This window comes from Hirundo rustica, chromosome 3 (genome assembly GCF_015227805.2).
Source record: "Hirundo rustica isolate bHirRus1 chromosome 3, bHirRus1.pri.v3, whole genome shotgun sequence".
NCBI classification, from domain to species: domain Eukaryota; kingdom Metazoa; phylum Chordata; class Aves; order Passeriformes; family Hirundinidae; genus Hirundo; species Hirundo rustica.
The window spans coordinates 6,958,543-6,981,131 of NC_053452.1; the positions used below are offsets into that span (position 1 = coordinate 6,958,543).

A 22,589-nucleotide genomic window follows, 5' to 3' on the forward strand; every position below is an offset into this window, starting at 1 on the left:
ATACTCTTCATTAGGAGAACTGACTAATTGGTGGGATAACCAGTGTCTAACGGGTTTGATCTCTGTTTCCTAAACCCAAGCTCTTGACGATGTTAAGATTACTGTGACAGAAATGCTCACATTCCAATGTTGTGGGATGATCGGTCAGCAGCATTATCCAAAGCCTGTCTGGCACATAAATGGGTCCTGGAACACCAGATTAGGACTCCAGACCCCTGAGCTTTCTCTTTTCCCCAGGTCACACTCTGTAATGCTCCTCTCAGTTTCACTGCCCTGTCTATAGAGGGGGACAGGTTGTCGCATCCATTGGAAAAGAGGCAGAGGAGTGGGAGATCTCTTCTGGAGCAAGGATTCAGTCATAGCAGTGCGTATTTAAGGTTTGGATCAGTGTTTGAGGTTTGTACCGCTGGCCCTGGGCAAGAGAGGGTTGTTATTCAGCTTCTCCTTGGAAGCGTGGAACTTTTCCCCTGTGGCTGTTATCGGTATTTGCATCTCTTTGGATGTGTTTGTGCAGTGACGATCCTGGCGCTCCGGCGGGGAATGGTATTTCAGGCTTTGCCTCGGGCACGAGCTGACCTGTGACACAGAGCAGTGCAAAGTGCATCCAAGTGGCACAATGGAAACTTGTGAGTTGTTCCTTATTAAATATATATATATATATATTTAAAAGGCCAAAATAACTCACCTACCCACAAGATATTGTTTCTTGCAGTTGTGGTTTCTCATGCTTCTCAGAGCTGATACAACAGCATTGCCCATAGTTAGTTTTGCTATTTTTTTTCATTCCTAGGGAATGCTGAAATTAATTAGACCCATTAGGGCAAACTAATCTTGTGACTTCATGTTTCCAAGTTCCAGTGCTCTGGTGCAATCCAGGCTCCTCAGACAGATGCTGCCTTTGGCAGTCACTGTTTCAGTGCTGTGTCTGCTCACAGAGGGGCAGCTCTAAATGGCACAACTTCCCCCTCATGAGGTTGTGGGGACAGGCCTTTGGATGGAGGAGTGTCCCCCACTTCGAGCTTGGCAGTGAGGAAAGCTGTTCCACAGGAAAATCTGCTGTTTGTAGAGATTATTTCCCCCCCTGCCTTGCACTTGTCGATTTGGAGATTGTCTCAGCTTATTTCAAAGTCAGTTTTAAGCCTTTTAAATGAGCTTTACACTGACACACCAAGAGGATGTTTATATATGCTTTTGGCACTATCTATTTAGAGAGATGAAAGCAAAAGTTAACACAAACTTTCTCTGCCTAAAATCAAGGTATAGGATTGTAAGGCCTGTGGCTCCTTAGAACACGTGCTGTGTCCTGTGGTATCCCATACCAGTATGGGATCCCTGTCCAGCAGCATCCCATAATTGACACAGGATGAATTGCAAATGCAAATACTCTAGGGGAAAACTCACAAAAGCCTGTGTGGCACCACCAACCCCACTGCAGTGACTTCCATGGGCCTGATGCTGTCCCAGCCCGGGGCCAGTTCTGCCTCATCCTACGGTATCTCTGTGCTCTCCTGTCTTCTGCATCTCTTCAGTACCTCATTGATGAACTCTCAAGCCAGGGGCTGCTGCTAAGTTATTCCTCCAAGGAGAAACTGTGTGACAAGCACAGGATCCAGGTGTGTGTGATCTGCAAAGCCTTGGAAGTGTTGGGCTGTCTCCAGTGCAGGTGAGAAGCACGTGTGGTTCTGGCGCAAGCAGAGTCTTGAAGCACAGCACCCATAAGATCATCCTGCTCACACTGAGCAAATTCCACCTGTCCCATCCACACTGTGTGTCTGGAGTATCCAGCACAGCCAGAACACACCATGGCATGGTCACTTGTGCATGGCTGAGTTTTAGACACAGGAAATCCCAGTCCTGCCTTTTTTGTTGTTGTTGTAAAAGGGAGTAGTAGAGATACAGATGATGCTAACCATGGCTTAAGAGTGTTGAGCTAATTATTGAGACACTTGAGCATGGCAAGCACGTCAGAGGGTTCTGTATATGTTTATATTGATTAAACTATTAACAAGAATAGCAAATCCCATTACACTAATCATTATTTTGCTTCCCTGCCTTTTCCTCCCTCTTTGTCCTTCCCTGAATACAATAAACACATGAAGGGAATTTTGTTACCTCAGGCTGAAACACCTCCCAATATCCAGTGTGAAGGTGGGTGGTACTTGCTCTGGCTTCATTGGAGCTGTTTCTGTGTCTGACCCCTGATCAGGAGAGGAAAGTCAGGAGAAAAGTGTCCCCAAAAATAGAGAGAAACTGCTACTAAGGGAGTGACAATGCTGGGAAGTATTTAATGCAAGGGGTGGCTCTCTTAGTATCTTTTGACAGGCATGCAGACATCTGTAAAGGAATAATATCGGCTTGTAGATTAGTTATTAATGTAATTTAAAGTGGTAAAGGGATGTGTTCATGTAAGCAGCTTCCCTCTGGTTCTCCATCACCGTTAGTGTTTTGGTTCCGTTGGGAAATAATTTTACAGTGTTGCCCAGGAAAATCTGTTCTATTTAAAGTGCAATTCTGTGCTTTCTTTAAAAGGCTTAAAAAATTGAAGTATTGCAGTTGAGACTGAGGTGAAAGAACAGGTCTTGGGTGATCAGTTGTTTCTGTTCTGGGTTGCAGGACATGGGATTTGGTGCTAAAGCTATTTTTCTTTAAGAAGACTTTTACAGCTCAATGACATTTTTTATTAAATGGATCAAAGTGATCTATTGAAAAACACATTGGAATGGTTGGGGTTTGTTTCTGAAAAAAAATTCATCAAGACTTGGAATACTTTCAGGATTTTCTGAATCTCTAGTTTTAATGGCTGTATTCTTGGGAAGATGTGTCTAAAAAGATGTTGCCAGAATTCTTTTAGCCAAATTTGTAGGCTTGAAAAGCCAGTTGCTTTATTTTTTTTTTGTGTGTGTGTGTTCTATGTTAGTGATGAAACATTCAACACTGTTTTCGGAATTCAAATCCCTCATTCCCACTCGAATTAAAAGCATCTGGGGCATTCAGATCCCTTAGTCAGATGCAGCAGTCTAGAACTTCGGTGTTAGTTTGATAGAACTAATTTGTGTTAAACATACTTTTAAGTGCAGTTATAATATAATTTTCTCTCATGGTGGTATTGCCTCACAGTCATAATTTTATGCTTGCACACAGTAGTTCCCTGTATCCCAATGGACTGGAAAGCTTTACAAACAAATGTAGGCCATTCCCAAGTCCTCGGGCCAGCAAAACTTCCACTGAGGTCTTCAGGAGCTTTGCTCACATAATGTCTCTAATTTCAGACAGTGAATACGACAGCATACACAAGCAGGCAGCATCCTTTGCTTGAGGATCACTCTGGGAGAGAAGCAGTAGCCATGCAGCAGTCCACACATGTCCCCTGCCACATTTTGGAGGAAAAAATAATGGTTATCAGCTGAAATTGTACAGCTGAAATGTGCACAGAATGGGATTTTGCACTGAGGGAGTTGACAATGCTGGCTCAAAGCAGGGTTCTGACTAAAGGAAACATTTCATGGGATGTTCAGCAGAATATATGGGTCTGGCATTATTGATGTAACTGGTTATTTGCCAAATGTGTAAAGATTAAACCCTCAAGCTTTTAATTCAGGATTTTTCTGCTTTAGCATGTTCTCTCTCAGTGCTTTGATGTTAGAGAATTAAAATGTTTGTTTTCACTCAGATTTGATATTAAGCTGGTTTAATGTCTTACAGAAGCTGTTTTGAAAGCTTTCCTTTTCCTCCCTGGATCCAGCTCCCTGGGAGAGTGACATCTCTTATCATCAGTCCGGCAGTTTTGAGTTGTGGCTTTAGATAATGGAAACCAAGCCCTAGTGTTTTGCTTCCCAACAGAGTTCTTCCTTTATTTCTTCTCACCTCAGATGTTTTTTCCTCTGTGCATATCCCTATGTGCACAGTAGAGCATTGTAATGAACAACCCAAAATTTCAATGTCTTGGTGTTCTCTTCCTTACAGATTAGACTTGCAAGGGACTTGCAGACCTGTGTCATGGTTCTGAAAGTGTTTTCTGTCTTCATCCAAGGACTTTTGTTATCTTGCAGTTGAAGTCACCGCTCGTAATCCCCTGCTGCCAGGAGTTGGTCACTTCTGATCCCAGCTATGCTCCTTTTTTCCATTGTGGTGTGACAGTGCTTATGTGTAGAGCTCCTTGGGTCTCCTTCCTGGCTGAAAGACAGCAGGAGAGTTTTAGCTCTTCAGTGCTGTTTGCTCATTTCCCTGAGTTCATTCCTGCTGCTGTTTGGCTGCATGTGCTGTCCCAGCCCAGCTGCTGCAGTGGCCACTGGTGACACAGGGCAGGGGCTAACAGGCTGTATCCACCTCTGGGTTCCAGGCAGCATCCAGAGCCTGCTTTATGGCCCTGATCCAACACTCAGAAGGGGTAAAGATGCTGCTGAGAACCAGACCCCTGCAGTGGTGTTAGATGAACAGAGCCAGGGAGCCCCTCCCCTGTAGCAGGAAAAGATTAAACTGCCCAGTGGGGACACGGGCAGGTCATCTCATGAACTGTCTGCCTTCTTATTTTCTGGCTTTAAATTTTTTTTTCTGTTTTCTCTCTTGCCCTAAAGCCTTGACCAGAGAATCATAGGGTGCTCTGGGTGCTTCCTTTCAAGCAGAGATGTTGGGGAACACCATTTCAATTGCTCTTCCAGCCATGCGCTGGAGTAAATGGAATTCAAGGGCCTTTGGAGCCTGTAGCAGTGAGAATACAGGAACTGGGGAGAGATGGTCCAGCAATGAACAAGAGACAGGACATTTGGGGGTTTGCCCTTTGAGAGCAACTATTGTGCATCTTAAAATCCAATGAGACACTGGAGAGCAGTTAGTGCTCTGCCTCGATGTTGGAGGCTGAGCTGGCTGGTCTTGTTTGCCACTTATTTGGATGTACTGCTGTGCCCCAGGCTGGACTCCTCAGGGCCACATTGATGCAGGAAGGCAGCGTCCTTGGGGTGTCAGAGTGCTGCAGGAGGCTGCTCCTAAGCTTCTCTCCGAGCCCTCTCCCCACCACCTGGGTCCCCTTCCCTGTCCCAGCAGAGGTAAAAGAGGTGCAAGAGGTGCTGGTTACCTCTGGCAGGTAACTGAACTGTGAGGGTGCTGCCTCACCTCTCAGTTTTGGGACTTCAGCAGAGGCGCAAGCAGTTGTGGGCTTCTCTTCAGGAGACTCAGGACACAGGTGAGTGGGTGAAAGAGGACTGAGAGGCAGAGAGCTGCAAATAGAAAAGTGACACTGTTTCAACCACTAACTCAATAGCAAAAGACAACATTAATGTGTCAAAAAATAAAAAACGCTGTTTTAGCACAGCCTCTATGGGCTTTGGATTCCCAGAGTGAACTCCCTGGAGGTACTGCTCCCTGTGCCTCTCCTACCACTGCTCTTTGTACCAGGGCTGTGGGGAAGGGGCTGCTCACAGGCTGTGCTCCCTCCACACTGTGCAAATGTGCTCCTCAAACATGGGCTGAGTCACAGGAGCCAGCAGCAGGAGGGTCAGCAGGGTGACCATCAGTGCTGCACCTCCCAGTCCTGGCTGCCTGGGATCCAGAGCAGGGCTGGTGGGGAGTAAGGATAGGGGAGAGAATACACAGTTGAGAGGGAGATGTCTTGATTGTTTACCTCATCTTCCTGGGACATATTCCACATCTAATACTTACCACTTTGGAAAGGAGAAGATGCCTGCTTTTCCTGGTATTTCATGAAGGCATATCTAGCTACCTGCTCTTACAATTTTGTTTTGTTACTGCTCATTTACTAAATGCATTGGGGCACCACAGCCAGAGTCATCTCTTCCCCAGGACCAGAACCTGCCTGTGTTGTGGAGGCTCTTACAAGCCTCAGAGAAAACCTTCCAATGTTGGCAGTCTCACAGAGGAGATTTCACAGGCTGCTAAAACTAAAGATTATTGTTTGTAATTTATAATTGAATAAGTAGCTACAAATGAATGACACATAAATAAATAAAGCCGTGCTTTAATTAGAGGGTTATTTCTAATCAGGAAGTCTTCCTGCAAACAACTGCCCTGACAACGCAGTTCTTCCAAGTGGATGCTAAAGCAGCAGTATCTTCCATGGGAGGAGCAAACCAGGAGGAGAATTTCTGCCATCTGATAAAGGCCCAGTGCTGCCAGTTACTGAATTGCATTTTGCTGATGGGAGCCATGGGGTTTTATTTTCTGTGTCAGGAGAAGCGAACTCAGCTGGTCCCTGGGACAGTGGGAGCTTTGCAGAGCTGATTTTGCACGTGTTGGCTCTGTCCTACCCAGGCAGTCTTGTTTAAAACTCCAGTCTGAGAGAGCAACATTTTTCCAGAATATTATCTAAAATCTTTAAATCCACATTTTAAGCTGTCTGTGACCAGCCCTGGTGAGAAGTGGCCACAAAGAAGCATTTTGCTTTCGAAATTTTGGAAAGAGTGTTAAGAAAAAAAAAACCTGTATTGGCTGTAACATTGTGAAGACATTTTCCCCTCATCTAGACATTGTCAGAGAAGGGCAGTATGTTCAGCTGTACCTGTCTGCAATAAGCAGTTCTTGGGTGGAGCCTTGAGAGCCTTCTTCCCCTCACAGGAGATTTTTGTCTCAGGCAACCTGTGTGTGTCTGGTGCCCCTTCATCCCATATCAGGATCGACGGCTTCCTCATCTTCCCGTACATGCCTGCCAAAGCAACAGGGTATGAGCTAAGTGAACTCACCCAGCTCATTCTTGAATTACATGGTGATGTTTCTACAAAGACATAACTGGTACAGATGAAATCTTACCACTTGCAACTCATTCTAATTAAAAACCTGAGAGTAATGAGCTCAATAGCAGCAATCCATGCTGGGAAGGAGGGGGCCATAGTGGGCAAGACTCACAGCTTTAGAAACAGAGCTGATTCAAAGGTAGTTATTCCTCCCTGTGTTCACTAAAATGTGTTATTGCATATTCCATTGGAATTTCTTTTTTAATCAGTTCCTTGAAGTTACTTTTACAAAAGCTTTGGAAGTGTTTCCGTCAGTTATATGAAGAGGCTATCCAGAATAAACAAGAGAAAGCTGCGTTCTATGAACAACCTAATGCACTTCAAAAAGTTCAGCAACCCTCTGGAAAGTCAGATTATTTGCAGAAGGTCATATCAATTTTATGATCAGAAAAATGTTAGCAAATTGCTTTTCTTAGAAGCAAAACAAGAGAAATATTTTCCAAGAATTATGCTCAAGGAAAAATCAAATTACACTTATTAGAAGCCATCACTGAAGGAGACCCATTCTCTTTCAGGCATTTATTCCCTTTGTGATGCCAAGCCATTACATCCAAATACCACACGGAGCCATATTCAGGTACAAAAGAAAAAATGTACAAAAAATGAATCAGAACTGGGGCATTTCTGTCTGTGCTGTAGTGAATAATCTTTGAGAGAGGATTTTTATCTGTTTGCTTCTGTAACTTCAAAAGAGGGTGCCAAGGGGCTCTGACCCATAAGAGTGCAGTGTCTACTTAGGAGCCATACTTGTTTAAAACCTGGTGGCTGCTCCAGCTTGTCTCCAGACTGCATCCATGGGAAAGGCTGGGTGCTGTTAGAGGAGACAGTGACTCCCTGCTTGAGGAAAATGCCCTGCCTGGCCTTGGTGAGAGAGAGCCAGAATAAGGTATGAAGGAGAACTCCCTAGCGTTCTAGCAAGGGCCCAAGAAAAGCTCCAGGTGACTTTTTCTGGCCAAGAATTGTCCTTCTCAGCACTTTGCCTCTCTGCTTCTCAGAAAACAGAGCAAAGAGTCAAAGTCTCCTTTTACCTGCTCCCATGGCTGAGTGGCAGAGTCAATGCATCGACCTGTTTTGCATCAGTATCCACATGACTGATACAGACAGACATGATCTGTGCCCTGGAGCTGGTGGCATGAATAAAAATCTGCTGGAGAGGTCTAAAGAGAGAGATGCTGAGAGCAAATGAATGATGGGAGCGTTCTTCCTGTCACCTCTGTTTCCGGCATCCAAACATTTGGAGACTTTGCTTCTGTTGCATTATTATAGACTTTTTTCCCTTTTTATGTTGTAACTAATTCTCATATTTCTGCCTGTATTTTTATTTTCTGGACTTTATATAAATAACACTGGAGTCTGCTGTTCTTGGATGGATAAGAAGGACCTGATCCCTCCCTTTGCAGTTTTATACCTGGTAAATAGTTAGTGTTGTATGTATGGTTATGGGAAATGCTCGGGAATTTTCCATCAGTGTGTTTATTCATTGGAAAATGTGCTCTCCATAATTTAAAACAGGATGGAAATTCAAATCTCTGATGAGGACTAAAAGGTTTTCTGATTTTGTGCAAGTCTTGGGTAGCAACAAAAGAGAGGAAATACGTTCTCAGTATATTTAATATGAAACCACAGAGGTGACCAAAGGAAAGGAGAGGAAGGCGAGAAACTTCAAAGGAGTTTTAGCTTTAGATTGGTGACACCTCAGTTAATTTAATAATACACACTTAAAATGGGAGTGGGGAAAACAAGGCTGTAATGAAGGACAGGTTCCTGGACTCTTATAGGAAGAGAACAGTTCAAATTCAGAATTACAAAAATCAAAAACTTTCTGGGCTACTCTGTTCTTGCTGTGCTCTAAGGTTTAAATGGATTTCTGCGATGTTTGTTATGTTTCTATATCGAGGATGAGGAGTGGAACTTAAACACCACCACTGAGATCTAGAGGGAAAAGCAAATGAGAGAAGCAGTCAGGTATTGTGCCAGCTAGACATGTACAGGTGTAAATGTCTGGATTAACCACTGGGAGTGGTTCTCTGGTGAGAAACGTTTTTATGGGAGAAAATGTGAATACTATTCATTATTGGAAATAACTATTTGTTGTGCCTCAGTCTGTTGGTTTAAAAAGTTATGCTCTGTCAGGGGTTAGAAATGAATGCTGCCCAGCAGGGTAATTTCTTATCAGACAGCTCATAAATTTCAAGCTATTTGACCAAACCAGGGCAGTGAATACTTAAGAATAAATGTAGTTCTAGAAACCAGGAAAAGGCACATAAGAACAGAAGGAAAGTACTCCTTTTTTTTTGATTACATAGTCAGAACAAATTATTTGACTAATGGTAATGAAGCATCAGGTCTAAAATGTTTCCACCACATGCATTTATAATTCAATAGATGTGAAATCCGCTTGATTTTTAACCCTTTGGTGGAAGATGGTTGCCTGGCCTAAACCTATGCCATTTTTTTGAAGTCAGTATTACTAAGTCAGCCTAACAAGGTGTGAAATTCAGCTCTCTGTTGGGATTTTTAAGAGCTTTAGTGCCACAGGCTGTACCTGCCAGACTTTTCCACTCAGGACCTCTCCAAGAAAGCAGAGGAACAATGTAGTGCCAAAGCAAAGCTCCAGGGGCTGAGTTGACCGTAGACCTGGCCAAGTCCTCTGTCCTACTGCAGGGAGAACTCCGTACAAGAGTTTGCTCTTGGCCCTCTTTTCCTGCAGAAAATGCCACACAATCCTTCTGGGTTACCTTGGAGTTTGCAGCATAAGTGTTGGGAAAAGAGTTTGTTAAACGGGAAATATGAAAAGAGTAGATTTAAAATAAATAATCTACTCAGACATTGTGTAATCACAAGGATAATTTATTTGTATGAGGGAAGTATTTAATCGTCATATACAGAACTGTTCAATTTTTGTGCATATTCAGTTTTACCACATAATTCAAATTAAGTCTCTAAGCATATGTGTTAGGACTGTTCAACAGGTTTCTGTCTCCAAGCACTGTAATATGGGAAAGCAGAGCTGCAGAAATATTTTCTCTCACTTGATTCCCTTTCCCTATTAAAGCTGACCTGTAGAAAACTTAGGAGTGAGGTAGGGAGTAGGGTGAAATCCTGGTGCACACACACTTTGACAAACTACATTATTTGGAAAAGACACGGATCTGTAGAACTCTTTGGGCTTTAATCCTGGTATTTTTCAAAAATACTTTCTGGTCAGAAGCTGCCCAGCTCTGGTTAATGCAAGACAACATCTCTAAACTGGTGCAAAGCTAAGCTCTTTTCTGGGAAGTTTTTAAATTAGTGTAAAGGTTGTTACACCTGTGATTATTTCCAATGACTTCCAGAACCAGAGATTAGTTTAGCAGCATACCTAAGTGATAAAAAAATAGCTTCCCAGATGCTTTGGGGTTTATTTTACTTTGCATCTCCAATCCTGCCACTACAGTTGCATGAAAAGGTGTTGATCACTTGTTTAAGGAATGACATATCATAAATATAGATATCTTTTTGGCAATCTCTAAAAATGCTCTTCATTCTTGTGTGGTTTAATGAGTGATGCAGCTTGGAAATCAAACTCTTGACTAAGGTTGTTTTAAGATAAACTTATGGTTTAGGACTAAAATTCACATGAGCTAAGCGGGGGCAGTGTAAAGAGGATGCTAAAACTGTTTCAGGATGCTAAAAATGGCTTCTGTAAGAATTTAGGAGCCAGTATAACGTAAGTATCCAACTGCCTGGGCTTTGTTTGGTTTCTTTTTGAGAAATGATCCACTTTTGTTCCTGTCTGTAAACACAAAATGTGGAAGAAAGATAAATTGGCAGCGCGTGGTTCTTTCACCTCCTTCTCTTTCCATATTGTACTCATGGCTGGTATTAGTGGTGAGCATGGCAACATGTTCTGAATGCATTCAAATAAATCACCTTTTTTTTTAACGTAGGACAGACCAACATGCATTTTTAATTATTGCTTAAAGATCTTGGTTTGCAAGCAAGCAAAAAACCAAAGCTTTGGGATGGAGCTTTTGAACCCAAATGGGCTCTGCCCACTTGCAATGAGTGAGGGATGGGGACAGAGGAGAAGTGTTGCTGCAGCTTTTCTGGATTGGGCAACACTTTAATCAGGAGGTTCTATGTGGCTGTCCAGGGTGCTCGGTGCTTGGCGGAGAAGTTGTCTGTTGAAACAAGAGAATTACAAAACCACTTTAAGGAAGTGAAAATTTGCCTCCCGTAAAATGTCCAGAGGTACTGGATGCAGGACTTCATTTGGAAAAAGACGCATTGACTCTAGATGATGCATAGACTCTTATTTTTAAGAAGTTTTGACTGGGGAGCTCCCCTTCATCTTAAAATAAATAACTCCTCCCAGTTTCAGAATGAGATCTATTTTCTCTCTCTGGGCTGTTTCATAGCCCTGATGCTGCTGTATCAAAGCGCTTCTCTCATTTTGATAAATCCCCAAGAGACAGGAAGGCAATATAATTGCAAGCCAGTTTTTCAAAAACTTCTGGATAACCCCCATTAAAGGCACAAAGGCATAGCTGCAAAAATTACTCATTTCACACATCAGTCTAAACATGGTCATTTACAGCTTGGAAAATGTGCTGATTTATCCAAGGTGGCCTGCAGTTGTTGTAGCTGAGTGAAGTTAAATAATGTAGTACTCTTTAAAATTGCATGAGTATATGATTTTGTTTGCTTTATTCATTCCTACTCCCTTGTAGTTTATTGCAGTCAATGATTATCGCATCTGTCCAATCCATCTCTGTAGCTGTGGGAGCAACTGCTCTTGCCATGCACTGAGCTAGACTGTTCCAAAAGAAACTGAACTTTCTCTCTGCTCTGAGTGTAGAGTGTAGGAATGACTGGGTGGCCTTGCCTTTATCCTAAGGAAAGCACAGCATGGGAAATGAGTAAGGGTTGCCTTCTAATAAAACAACCTGACCAACCACACTGGCATCCTTAGGAAGCAAAAGAGTTTCTACAGAGTGCCCACCACACAAGGCAGCAGTTCCAATGTCTCTGTCCCTGTTCAGGCTCACTGTAGGGCCTTCCTTTCTGGATCTCTGTCCCAAGAGTGCCTTCCTGGACTAAGCTGTGTGGCAAACTAAAGTCTTTTTCCCATGCTGAAGGAGAGGAGCAAGGAATGGGGAACTAGCAGGAGAACATCTACCACTCTTACCTGCTGCAGAGCAGAGCTGCAAAAGCAGCCTGACCTTTGGAAGAGGTGGAGACTGTCCAAGGAGCCATGAGGCTGCTGGAGGCCTTGACAGCTCAGTGCTCTGTGTAGCTCTGCCAGCCTCTCAGCCTTGAGCAAGCCACTGCAGCTGTGGACAGGGCTCCTTGCCCACGATTAGCTGTAACTGCCCAGGCTGGTGTGACTGCCCTCACAGCTCTGCTCAAAGAGATTGCAGCAGTGTCCCACGGTGCACAGAAGAAAGTAATGAGCTGGATTAACATGACTTAACACACCCATTTAAACTGATAAATGATAAGGTGATCTTGCGTGCACTAACTTAGGGAGAGGTCATGAGAGCCACTTTGCCAACGGCAACATGGAGATGAGGACAGATGGCCAAGGATGACAGCCCAGTATCTCCCACTGGCCTAGCTGTTTGCATAGGTAGCTCTTTCCAGGCCCTTTGGAGCCTGCAGAACAAGGCTTGGAAATGTGCATTTGCTACTGGTCTGAAAAACCATGGTGAAGTGTGGTGGTGAGAAAGTGTTTCAGACACGGAGCCTAACATTGCTTAGGAATTATTATTATTAATTTGCATTGGTTATTTCTCTGCTTGTGTAAGGGTTATCGTCCTTCCTATTTGAGAGGCAAGGACAGGGGGAAGGTGGTAAGTACCAAAGAACCCAGTAGCTGTCAGGTCGTATCTGAGATTCAGGTACAAGAAATTAAATCCCGACCCAATGAAAACCAACAGGACTCTTATAAGCAACTTCAGCATAGCAGAGATCTGCACAAACAGAGGAAGACTGTCCAGGGTGAGGCATTGCTTACATCAAGGATCATCTCTCCTGTGGGAACCTGAGGAATTACAGAGGATGCCCCATCTCTGGAAGTGTTCAGGGCCAAGCTGGATGGGGCTTTGAGCAAGCAGGTCTGGTGGAAGGCGTCCCTCCTCATGGCATTGGGGTTGGACCTAGATGGCCTTTAAGGCCCCTCCCAACACTAATAATTGTGTGGTCCTCTGGCACCGTCAGTGCTGGTTTTGCTTATCCCTGTGACTGTTGTGCATGATCAGGAAAACCCCGAGGTACTGTGACAACAGAGGCTCCAGCACTTAACCACATGAGCACTCTGGATGTCTGAATTCTTTTTGAGTCAGGTCAGGTTGCTGTCTGTTGGGTCTTGCCCATCTCTACCTTTTTTCCTCCTTGCCCTACCCCACCCTCCCTGCAGTCAATCCTGAAAATCATGAAGCAATTGCCAGCATTTCCAGGCAAGCTGCCCAGAGAGCAACACGGCGCAGCAGTTTCTCGAGCAGCTCCATCACAGAGGACTTGGACGTGATGCCAAGAGCTCTTGCAATATCTGACAGTAAAAGCTCAGCTACTGGAGGTGAGCAATAAAACTCCTTCTCTCATATTTTTTCCTGTCTCTTTGACCTCTTGGTCACAGACAAAATTTGAGTATCTGATCTAAAGGCACCAAAGGCTAAAAGCCAGAAGAACCAAAGGTTTTTTATGGAACAAGTTAAGCTATCACACAGCAAAGGAAGAATTTGGAAGGGGACTGACTTGTATTTCTCTGTGTCTTTGTTACATTCTCCTTAGGCCTGGTAGCATCTTATTATTTTGTACAGTCACTGCAAAATAAAGGTGCTAGCCTTCCTGAAAATTTGCTGGGCCTGTACTAGAATAAAAAAACACATCATTTTATCTGTCATAAGTATTTTAATTCTAGAAGGAACTATGCCTGGGGGATTCTGTCTTCACTGTGTTACTTTGAAAGGCATTTAGAATGAATTTCAAAAGATTTGATTATATAGAGCAAGTATCTTTTTATTTACAATAGCAAAGATGCAATGGTAAAAATGTCCTATGGGGACAAGTAATTGGAAAAAAACCACCAAAACCCATAAAAATTAGCAGAGGTTCCTTTCTTTAGAAACTAAAAATTTGCATACACAAAGTGCATAAAGAGAAGTTTTTAAATGGAGAAGGTTGTGTAATGGTTCTGCCCTACAACATTAAGACTTCTCCTGCCCTTGTCCAGATCCTGCTGACCAAACTGCATGTGGTGACCCACCAATGTAGGCTCTGGATTTGGTTTAAAATCTTTCATTATCAGTCAGCTGGTGGTGAGTGTTCATATTCACTTAACCCATGCCAAAAATACCACAGTAAATTTTGTAAACTGAATATCAGCACTCACTTGAAACGGTTAACAAAGAAACCCAAGAAAACAGTGAGGTTTTATTTTTCTTTTTTTTTTTTTCCTTTTATTTTTTCTTTCTTTTATTTTTCCCTCCCAACATACTGCTTTGATCTGCCAAGCAATTGGGTCAGCACTTGGGAAATACATTTCAACATCCACATCTGTGATGTGAATATTATGCAGGAGATCCTAAATGTAGAACCTCACGGATCTTGGAACAGATCACCCCGTCAAAACAACATGACACCTGCAAAAACCTTTAACTAGCATGGGGACCAAACTAGTCAAGAGCAAAAAAAGACAGGTATCGCTGTGCCAGAGTCTCATTTAATTAGAACAGCACAGAAATCACCAACAAATCATTACTGGTTAAGAAAGCCTTTGTTGTTTTCATTTCCAGAGCAGGATTATGCTGATAGTTTGGGGAGCTTTTAGGCCTTGTCCAGACAAGAAAGTTTTACCAGAGTAATTTTCCTAGGGTAAATGAGCCTAAATGCTCATGCAGGCAGCCAAGCACTCGGTGTGAAATGCACTGCCGGTGTGCAGGGAACCATTTCTGGAGCCTGGAGGCAGGCAGCGAATTAGGGAATGTGTCCTGAGCCATGCAGAGTTGCACAGGCACTGCTGATCTGCTGTGTGCTTCTGAGGAGAAGAGCAATGTGAGAGAACTGCGTCCTGAATCCAGCAGCAGGTGCTGGCTGAGGTTCCCTACCGCCCCTCCAAAGGGTGTCTGCAGTACAGAAGGCTCTGTGATGTGAGCTCTGACTTCCAAAATGTCCTTCCTCTGCAGGGCCTGGGAGCACAGACAACTTTCAGCGCCGGGCAGTAGTACCAAGGGTCTTACTTGTCCTGGGGAGGTGTGGCTGCTCTTTGGGATCTCAGCTCGGTGTGAGCGAGCAGAGGGGCTTCCCTAGGGGACCCCAAAGGGAGCCTCGGAGAGAGCACAGAGAGACGAGCAAGGAGGAGAGGGGTGGGGAGGCTGGAGAAGGAAGGCGGCACTATGGGGAAGCAGAGAGAGCCTTGCAGCTCAGAGGGCCCTTAGGGAGGCTCACAGTGGAGGAGAGGGGTTGGCCTTTTCCCTTGAAACCCCATAGCCCCGAGGGCAATGAGGGTACAGCCCTGATGGCTGAATTCTCCATCACACCCAAGAGGTGTAAAATTATGGCTGTGGGGACGCACACTCCTGGATCCCAGGGGTTACTCAGCAGAGCATAAGGCAGTCTTCCCACCGGCACCCTTCACCTAGGAAGGGACCAGGGAGATTCTCTGGCAGAGCTTACAGCCATCCCCTCAGGAGGACACTTGCCCCGTGCTGTCCCAGATGAGCTCTGCAGGCTGCTTTTGGTCCTGTATTCCCACAGAAATGATGGCAGCATGCTTCAGAGACGCTGACCCAACCCGCCACACAAAGTTCTGACCTGACTCTAATGAATCCCACCGCAGCCAAGAAGTAAAGAGGGAACACAGTTGGGTTCCTTTTTAATCCAGAAGAGGTTAAAAATCAGACACATTCCTTCACCTCAGGTCATTGTCTGGGCTTTGCTCCCCCTTGTTCATTTCTGTGTTTTCTTCTCAGAGCAAGTCCAGCCCTCTGTGCCTTGATAGGACCTTCTCCCTCTCCTTCCTTGGCCTACCTTGCCTTGGTTCAGGGACTGGGGTCTGCTGGGGCCTTTCACAGCCACCAAAGCAGGCTCTTTCCCCTGGAAAAAGCAAAATTTTTGTTTTGCACAACAAAATGCAACACAGAGTGTTATTACCATTTGCTAAAGCATTCCTGCCTTCCTCATTTTCTGAACTACAATCTCACAAGCTTCTGCATTTTAATTTCTACAGTAGGTACAATCCACAAGTTTGCCCTAAAAGTTACCTTTCAGGGATAAGTGGCTTTCTATGAAGGTTTTCACTGTCTTCTCATACTCATCTTCAGTCAGGTGGAGCTGGGCTACCTCCTTGTTCGATGAGCACTCTTCTGTCACTGTCCTCTCCTCTTGAGCAGACCACTGTGCAGCAGACACCCCGAAACCTGCTTTATCCAGGTTCCTTGCAAACATCCTCCCAATGGAGCTGTTGGACACAAGAATTACAATTGCTCTCCTTTTCACATCAACATTCCTCTCCGCCGTGCCAAAGGAGAAAACGATAATGCAGCAGGTCAGAAACGCGATGGAAATGCACGCAAAGGCATAAAAGAGGCAGGAGAGGGTCATGGCGAGCACCAAGTCTGTGGCCAGCAGGAAGAAATGCTGCAAGAGGAAAATCATCGTTAGGAGGATTAGCTGCTGCCTCCTCACTCTCAAGCCAGCTGAGGAATCTGCCAGGAATCACCACGTGCGCCACGCTGTTATAAAGCCAGGAGCCTTGCGAAATGTGCGGAGGCAAGGCAAAGCCCCGTGGGGAGGATGAATCATTTTCTGGGATAGAGCAACAATGGGGATTTTTCAAGCTATGTACATTTTCAGGCAAAAGCAGTGCTCTATTTGTCTTGGCTTTGCTGTGCACTTGGATGCTCTGCTGGGCTGAAATGTAAGGATTTGTTTTGTAAGGCCGTTTCATCATGCATCATCTTTGGGGCCAGTGATGTATATAGGTTATTTGGTAGCAGACAGTTTTAAGGGTTTTCTTCAAGGAGTGTGTGCCTAGCACTGGGAAACCATGAAGCTGAAATAATCCCCCATGCTTGGCACTCTGAGGCTCTTAAATTTGCCACTCTCCTACTGATGTAACACAGGTGGTTTCGGTGAGTCTGGGCAGGGACCCAAGTGGGCACAGGAGTGGGAGCCCTGCCCTGTGTAAGCAGCTCTTGTTGTGCTGTAAAACAAACCACCCTGGGAGCGCTGTGCTTCTGGGCTCCAGGGACTGTGCCAATCCAGGGGGGGCACCCACATCAGACAAAACAAGTGCGTGCTGGAGAAGGAGCTTTGTTTTTAACAACAACAGAGATTTAAGGGAGGTTCTGCTGTTTCTCAGGCAGGCAGAGCAGTGACTACACGGGGTGTAGTCACCTCTGAGTGCAGGGCACAGAGCAGGGCTCCCTGCTGCAGCTGTAGCCTCTGCAGAACTGGGGAGAGCCTAGCAGGCTTGGGAGCGAGACCAGCAAAGGTGAATGCTGCGTCATCGAGACTCAGCTGACCTCCACAAGAGGGTCGGGAGGGAGGCTGCCAGCTCTTGTGCCTTCTCACTGAGGCTGGAGGCAAGGCCTTTCTGCCCCTTCTTGGTCATGGTGGAGGTACTGCTTATCAACACTAAACTCTTGGCAACAGAACCTGCTCTTTAAATACTATTTTTAAAAATTATTTATTTTTGGTATGGGCCCATGTAAAGGGTCCCCCTTAAGAAGGTGTGGTTGTGTCACAGGTGGGAGTTGTGTTCATTCCCTGTTCCAGCTGGAAAGGCACTGGGAGTGTGGGACTGGCTGCCAGCACGACCCACACATGTTTTACTGGTCCTTCTTGCTCATCCTCCGTGCGAACGTGCAGATTCCATCCCGTGGATCAATAGTGTTGTGCTGTCACAGCCATCCAGCTCCAGGTGCTTTTGGGATGATGTTGCTGTCAGCTGCACCCCAAAACCACGCTGTGCACCCCACCCAGCATGTGTACAAACATGCAGATCATTCTTTGGAGTGGACAGGGGGATGTAGCATCCAATTTGCTTTCCACTGGCTCAGCAGCAGTGAGAGGAATCAGGGCTGTGTGTATTTGGGGGGCTGATTTTACTCACCAAGAGCTTTTACAAATCTTTGTGCCCTTCTTGCCAGAAGACTGGGACAGGACGTGGCCTGCAAAGAATCCGTGGTGGAAAAGGACTACCTGCAGTGCTTATTTAGCAGAAAGAGGTATCATTCCTATTCCTGGCACAGGAGCCACGACTACAAATGCCTGTGCTCTGTTCTGACTGAGCTGGGAAAGCAGACGAGTCCCTTCCCACTGGTGAGGACAGCACAGCCCTGGCCCTTCTGCCACACTTGGCAGGGAGAGTGCGTGGCAAACAGAGTAGCTGTGGGTGCCGTGCCTGAGGGTGGCACTGGCCCTCCCCATCCACGGATCAGCAGGAGTGGGTGGTCCTGGTCGGACTGGTGTGTCTCACCAGCTCAAGGTGTGAGCAGGGCAAGCTCCTGTCTGCAGGGTGATGAGGTCACAGCTGCCAGTCTTTGAATGGGCAGCCTGAGCCTCCTGTAGCCTTGCAGTCCTGGCCAAAAAAGGCCCATGGTCCTTTTTGCTGCCAGAAAGGAAAAACTCAAGGCATTGCCTCTGTAAACAATGGCAGGGCTTGAAAAGCCTCCACCTTCCTCTAAACACTGGAGACTAAAGGTCAGCCAAAAAGGCAGGAGAACGGGAATGGAGGCACTGGCTCCAATCTTCCCTCGCTGGCCCAGGGTGTTTGGGCTTTTGCATGTCGGTGAGGCCAAGTTGGAAGATTTATTCCCTCACTGCACTTCCACGGTGATGTAGCTGGGGAAGTGTGTTTCTGTGTGGGGTGCACGTAAGGTGACGTTTCACCTCAGATCTAGGGTCATTTTCCTAGGGAAAAAAAAATAAAAATTGTTCGAGTCCTTGAGCTTTTGGCTTAACAAGAAAGGAATATTTTACAAAACTGACCCTTGTCTAGGAAATGCCATTTCTCGTCCATGCAGTGTCGCCACCTGTTGGCCGCTAGAGGGGCTGCAGCAGCGGGGCTGGCAAAGCTCCCCGCCTCATTTTGGGTGAGCCGCAGCCCTGAGTGACCCGTCTGGAACCAGCAGCGGCTCTTGAGACAGGCGATGGCAGTATTCCTACCCTTCTTCTAGGCTGACCCTTCTGCTCTTCCCCAGAAATCATCTGGTTTTAAGAGGAGAACCACCAGCTACCCAGAACCACGGAGAAAATGATTTTATTTGTAGTTTTTTATCCCCACAAGGAATGATTTCTTTCTTCAGTGCTTCTTCTTAGTCAACAAATAAATATTAAAATGAGAGGTGCTACTGCAGGTCAAGAAAACACTTTAAAAGCAGTGATTATTATTATTATTATTATTTTTTTTAAATTTGTCTCCACTGTTGTAATATCTGGGAACAGTCAAGAGCTCAGGCTTGCTTTGGGTTTCATATTACTATATTCACGATCATAAATCTATTTTGCCCATTGGTGACTCATGGAGCAACAATGACACATCAAATGTCCTCACTTCTGGCTGTCACCGGTTTGTGGTTTGCACTACAATTACCAACCTAACTCTTCCAAGGATTTCCACTAAATCCTTTCTGAACCAGCATTAACCCTTGGCCTAGTGCATCATTTTAATTGAGTAGATTGTTCTTTTCAAGCCTTTTCAAGAAAAGACTGATTAATGATCTACTTCTGCATGGGGTTTGCTGTTTCTCCTGTTAAGAAAAAAGCTGAGTGAATACGTGTGCCATGTGAGCTGGGTTATTGAATGATTCCTTTGGGTCTCCTGGGCCTCTCACAGAAGGTGTCTGGCTGTGTTCAGCAGAGTGATTTGGGATTTTCACCAGAAGGTGTGTGCTGGAGATCTCATGGCAGCCTTGAGTCCGCCTGACTGCAGCTTTCTCCACAAATTGGTGTGTTAGAAGGTGGAGAAAGAAACCAAATGTTCTGTCTTTGTGTCAGCTGAATTCAAGAGCTGCTTTGTGAGAGGGAAAGGGAGACCCGTGAAGGGGAGCAGGGATTTGGGATGACAGTGCTGCTGATGCACTTCTCTGCTGGGCTCACTCTTCTTGCAGGATGCTGGAAATTGTTGTTGTGGGAGAACAAGCATCTATCTGCCTTTGTTTCTGGGCTTGCTACTTCTTTACCCACCTGAACAGTGATCTATTAGAATAGCTATATTAGCCTTTCTTTGGGGCTTGCCAGAATTGCTGGCCACTAGAAAAGGGGACAATACCTTTGTTGGAGGTTTGGTGTCTGTCAGTACTGGCTTGATTTGACCACGTGGTTTAAAATGCCTGTTACAGGGAGCTGTGTATTCTTTTTAAATCTTGTCAGTGCTGTTTAAGCTCTGTATAATTAGAGCTTTACCTTAAACCTCTTTCAAGCAGGTCCTAAAGCTCTGTTTATTTTCTGTGTTCCTGGTGAAATGTTTTTCCTAGAAACCACATAGTTAAAGTCAAACCTCCAGGAAACTTGGAGGCTTTGTCTGGGCACAACAGGGCTTTGAGGCACCTGCTGAGGATCCAGGTTTGAGGCTGTTGCAGTTGTCATTTGGCCTTCCTTTTGCTGCCTGCATTACCATGGGCATTTTAAATTTACGAATTAAATAATTTCAATAATGTTTATGAATTAAATAATTTCAATATTGTCAAATTTGATGTCAGTTTTACAATGGCTTCCCTACACTTTGGGTTTATTTCTGCTGAGGAGAGGGAGGTACAAACTCATTTGTGATTTGGAATGTGCTCAGGAGAATTGTAGAGATTTGAGAACTCAAAGGCGAGAGACTTCAGAGGTTCTTTGGTGGTCAGCAGCTCTCTGCAGCTTCTCCAGCAGCCTGTGGGAACTCTCACAAAACAGCTGCTTCTCTTTTGCCACTTCTGTTTGATTGCAATCCTTCCTCCAAAGTATTAGACCCACATGAAAGATCACCAGGAAATTCAGTTCCTCACTGAAGGAAAATTGTTTTTTAAAGCCACAGAGCATTGTTTTGTTCCCAAGCTCAGGAACAGAGTTTAAATTTTGCTCTGTTCCCTTTGTGTTTGTTTTCCTTTCTCTCTTTTTCAGTAGCAACATGAAAAGAGGTAAAATCAGACTTAAAAAGAGAAAAGAATTGAAAGGATGAGTGGAGGAGAATAAAAGTTGCTAATTTTTTCACTTTCTTTCTTGAAAATTTTTATTATTAGAAAAATTGAAATGCTGGTTTAGTCTCCATTCAGTAAGTCTGAAGAATTTGAACACTGAGTAAGGAATGTTTTATCTCTTGCAGACTTCCTGAAGTGAAATGAAAACAATGACTAGCTAATGCTTTTTTAATTTTCAGTTTGGTACCAGAAGCAATAGCTGATGGCAATAAAAGAGTTCTTTCACTAATTATCTGGCAGCTTAGTCCTACCTGACTCCTAGAAAATCTCCCTGTTGCTTATTATTGGATGCATTCAAATACTCTGTGATGTTTGACACTTTACTATTCTGGTCATGGATCTAAAAAAGAAAACAACCAGTTTTCCTTTTTTTTTTTTTTTTTTTTTTTTAAATCTTTGACAAAGGATGTTCCTTTGTGATTCAATAAAACACTGACCTATTTATGTATATATCTCATTAGGCGCTCTGGTACTCTTCCCATTTTTCTTTTCTGAAGGCAAATTTCCTTTCACTTGAGGTTCCTTGCTCACTGCTGAACATGGTTTAATCACAGCCTGCTAATTGAGTAGAGCAGGAGCAGAGAGGAGAAAATGCAAAAGGCAGCTAATGATGAGAGGTGCACGAAGCGTGGACGGCGTGGCCGTGTCACACAGCTGCACCACGAGAAGTTTAAGGGCACACAGCCCTGGGTGCCTGAAAACCAGTGTGTGAGCACATCATTACAGGGCACGAGTACCACAGGGTCAAACTTACATCCCACAGACAACTTTAAATTATTAATTTGGTGACTTGCAAGCATTGACCTTTTCAGTTAAAATATCCTTTTATGTCTTCCATATAATTTCTTAAGGTTTTAAAAAAAGTTACAGTCTATAGAAGTTTTTGAAACCCTCACAAGTATTATCAGTCAGTTTGAGGCCCTTAAGTTATAACAAAGTCCTGTGTTAATTAACTTGACTAATACATTGCCAGAAATAGAAATCTTTTGTCTTCTCTCAGATTTTGGCAGTGGGTTTTGTAGCCTCTGGGGACTTGTAGTAATGTTCTAATGGCATATATGCACATTCTTTGAATGTTTCTGTACTGGATCTCAAATCTTTGAAAAAGTCGGCTATTCTTAAAGCACAGTTGCTTGCAGAAACAGCTTCTGTGTGGTCCTGGCATTCTGAAAACTCAGTTGTACCTCTGGCCTTTCTTCCTGCCTCAGCCCTGAGCTGCACTTTGCCATGAACCCCCAATCTCCAAGGCCAGCTCTGGATGAAGGGTTCCTCAGGACAGAGCCATGGGCTGATCCTCACTCCAGCCAGAGACTCAATCTGCCCCCAGTGTTCTGTTCTGGCATCCAAGCCTGGCATCCTTTGGAGCCTTCTCAACAGCCCCCTAATGGCTTGTAGATCTGCATTTTCTTTTTCCCTGAACTCCAGCTCTAGGTCAATCCATGGGCCAAGGAGTCAGTGTTTCAAGTGGTTCCTTACAGCTGTGAAAGCTCTTCTAAAACACAGCAATGCATCTTGACAGAATTATGGTCCTGGCTGTCATGGCCTTGTAAAAGGATTTAGGTTGAAAGGAAACTTTGGTGGACATCTAAGTTCAGTCTCCCTCTCGGAGCTGGTTCAGTTCTCAGGAGTTTTGTGATGAACTCACTACAATGGCAATGCTGTGGGTCTTGGAAGCTGT

The 22,589-nt window shown here is 44.6% G+C and overlaps 1 protein-coding gene across 4 annotated transcripts; it reads right to left on the minus strand.

The window, feature by feature from the left end:
* Nucleotides 1-2,734: 2,734 nt before the first annotated feature.
* Nucleotides 2,735-16,596, minus strand: LOC120749884 (uncharacterized). 4 transcript variants are annotated; one of them, XM_040057838.2, is made up of 4 exons: nt 15,989-16,596; nt 6,512-6,655; nt 5,110-5,213; nt 2,735-4,169 (listed from the first exon to the last, which is right to left on the minus strand). In XM_040057838.2, the coding sequence occupies exons 1-3, from the start codon at nt 16,380-16,382 to the stop codon at nt 5,113-5,115; spliced, it is 639 nt and encodes a 212-aa protein (XP_039913772.1). In that variant the 5' UTR covers nt 16,383-16,596; the 3' UTR covers nt 2,735-4,169; nt 5,110-5,112. The 4 variants fall into 4 exon arrangements, with proteins under 4 accessions (XP_039913772.1, XP_039913771.1, XP_039913773.1 ...); XM_040057837.2 differs by having other exon boundaries at nt 2,735-4,173; XM_040057839.2 differs by having other exon boundaries at nt 2,735-4,173; nt 5,072-5,213.
* Nucleotides 16,597-22,589: the final 5,993 nt, after the last annotated feature.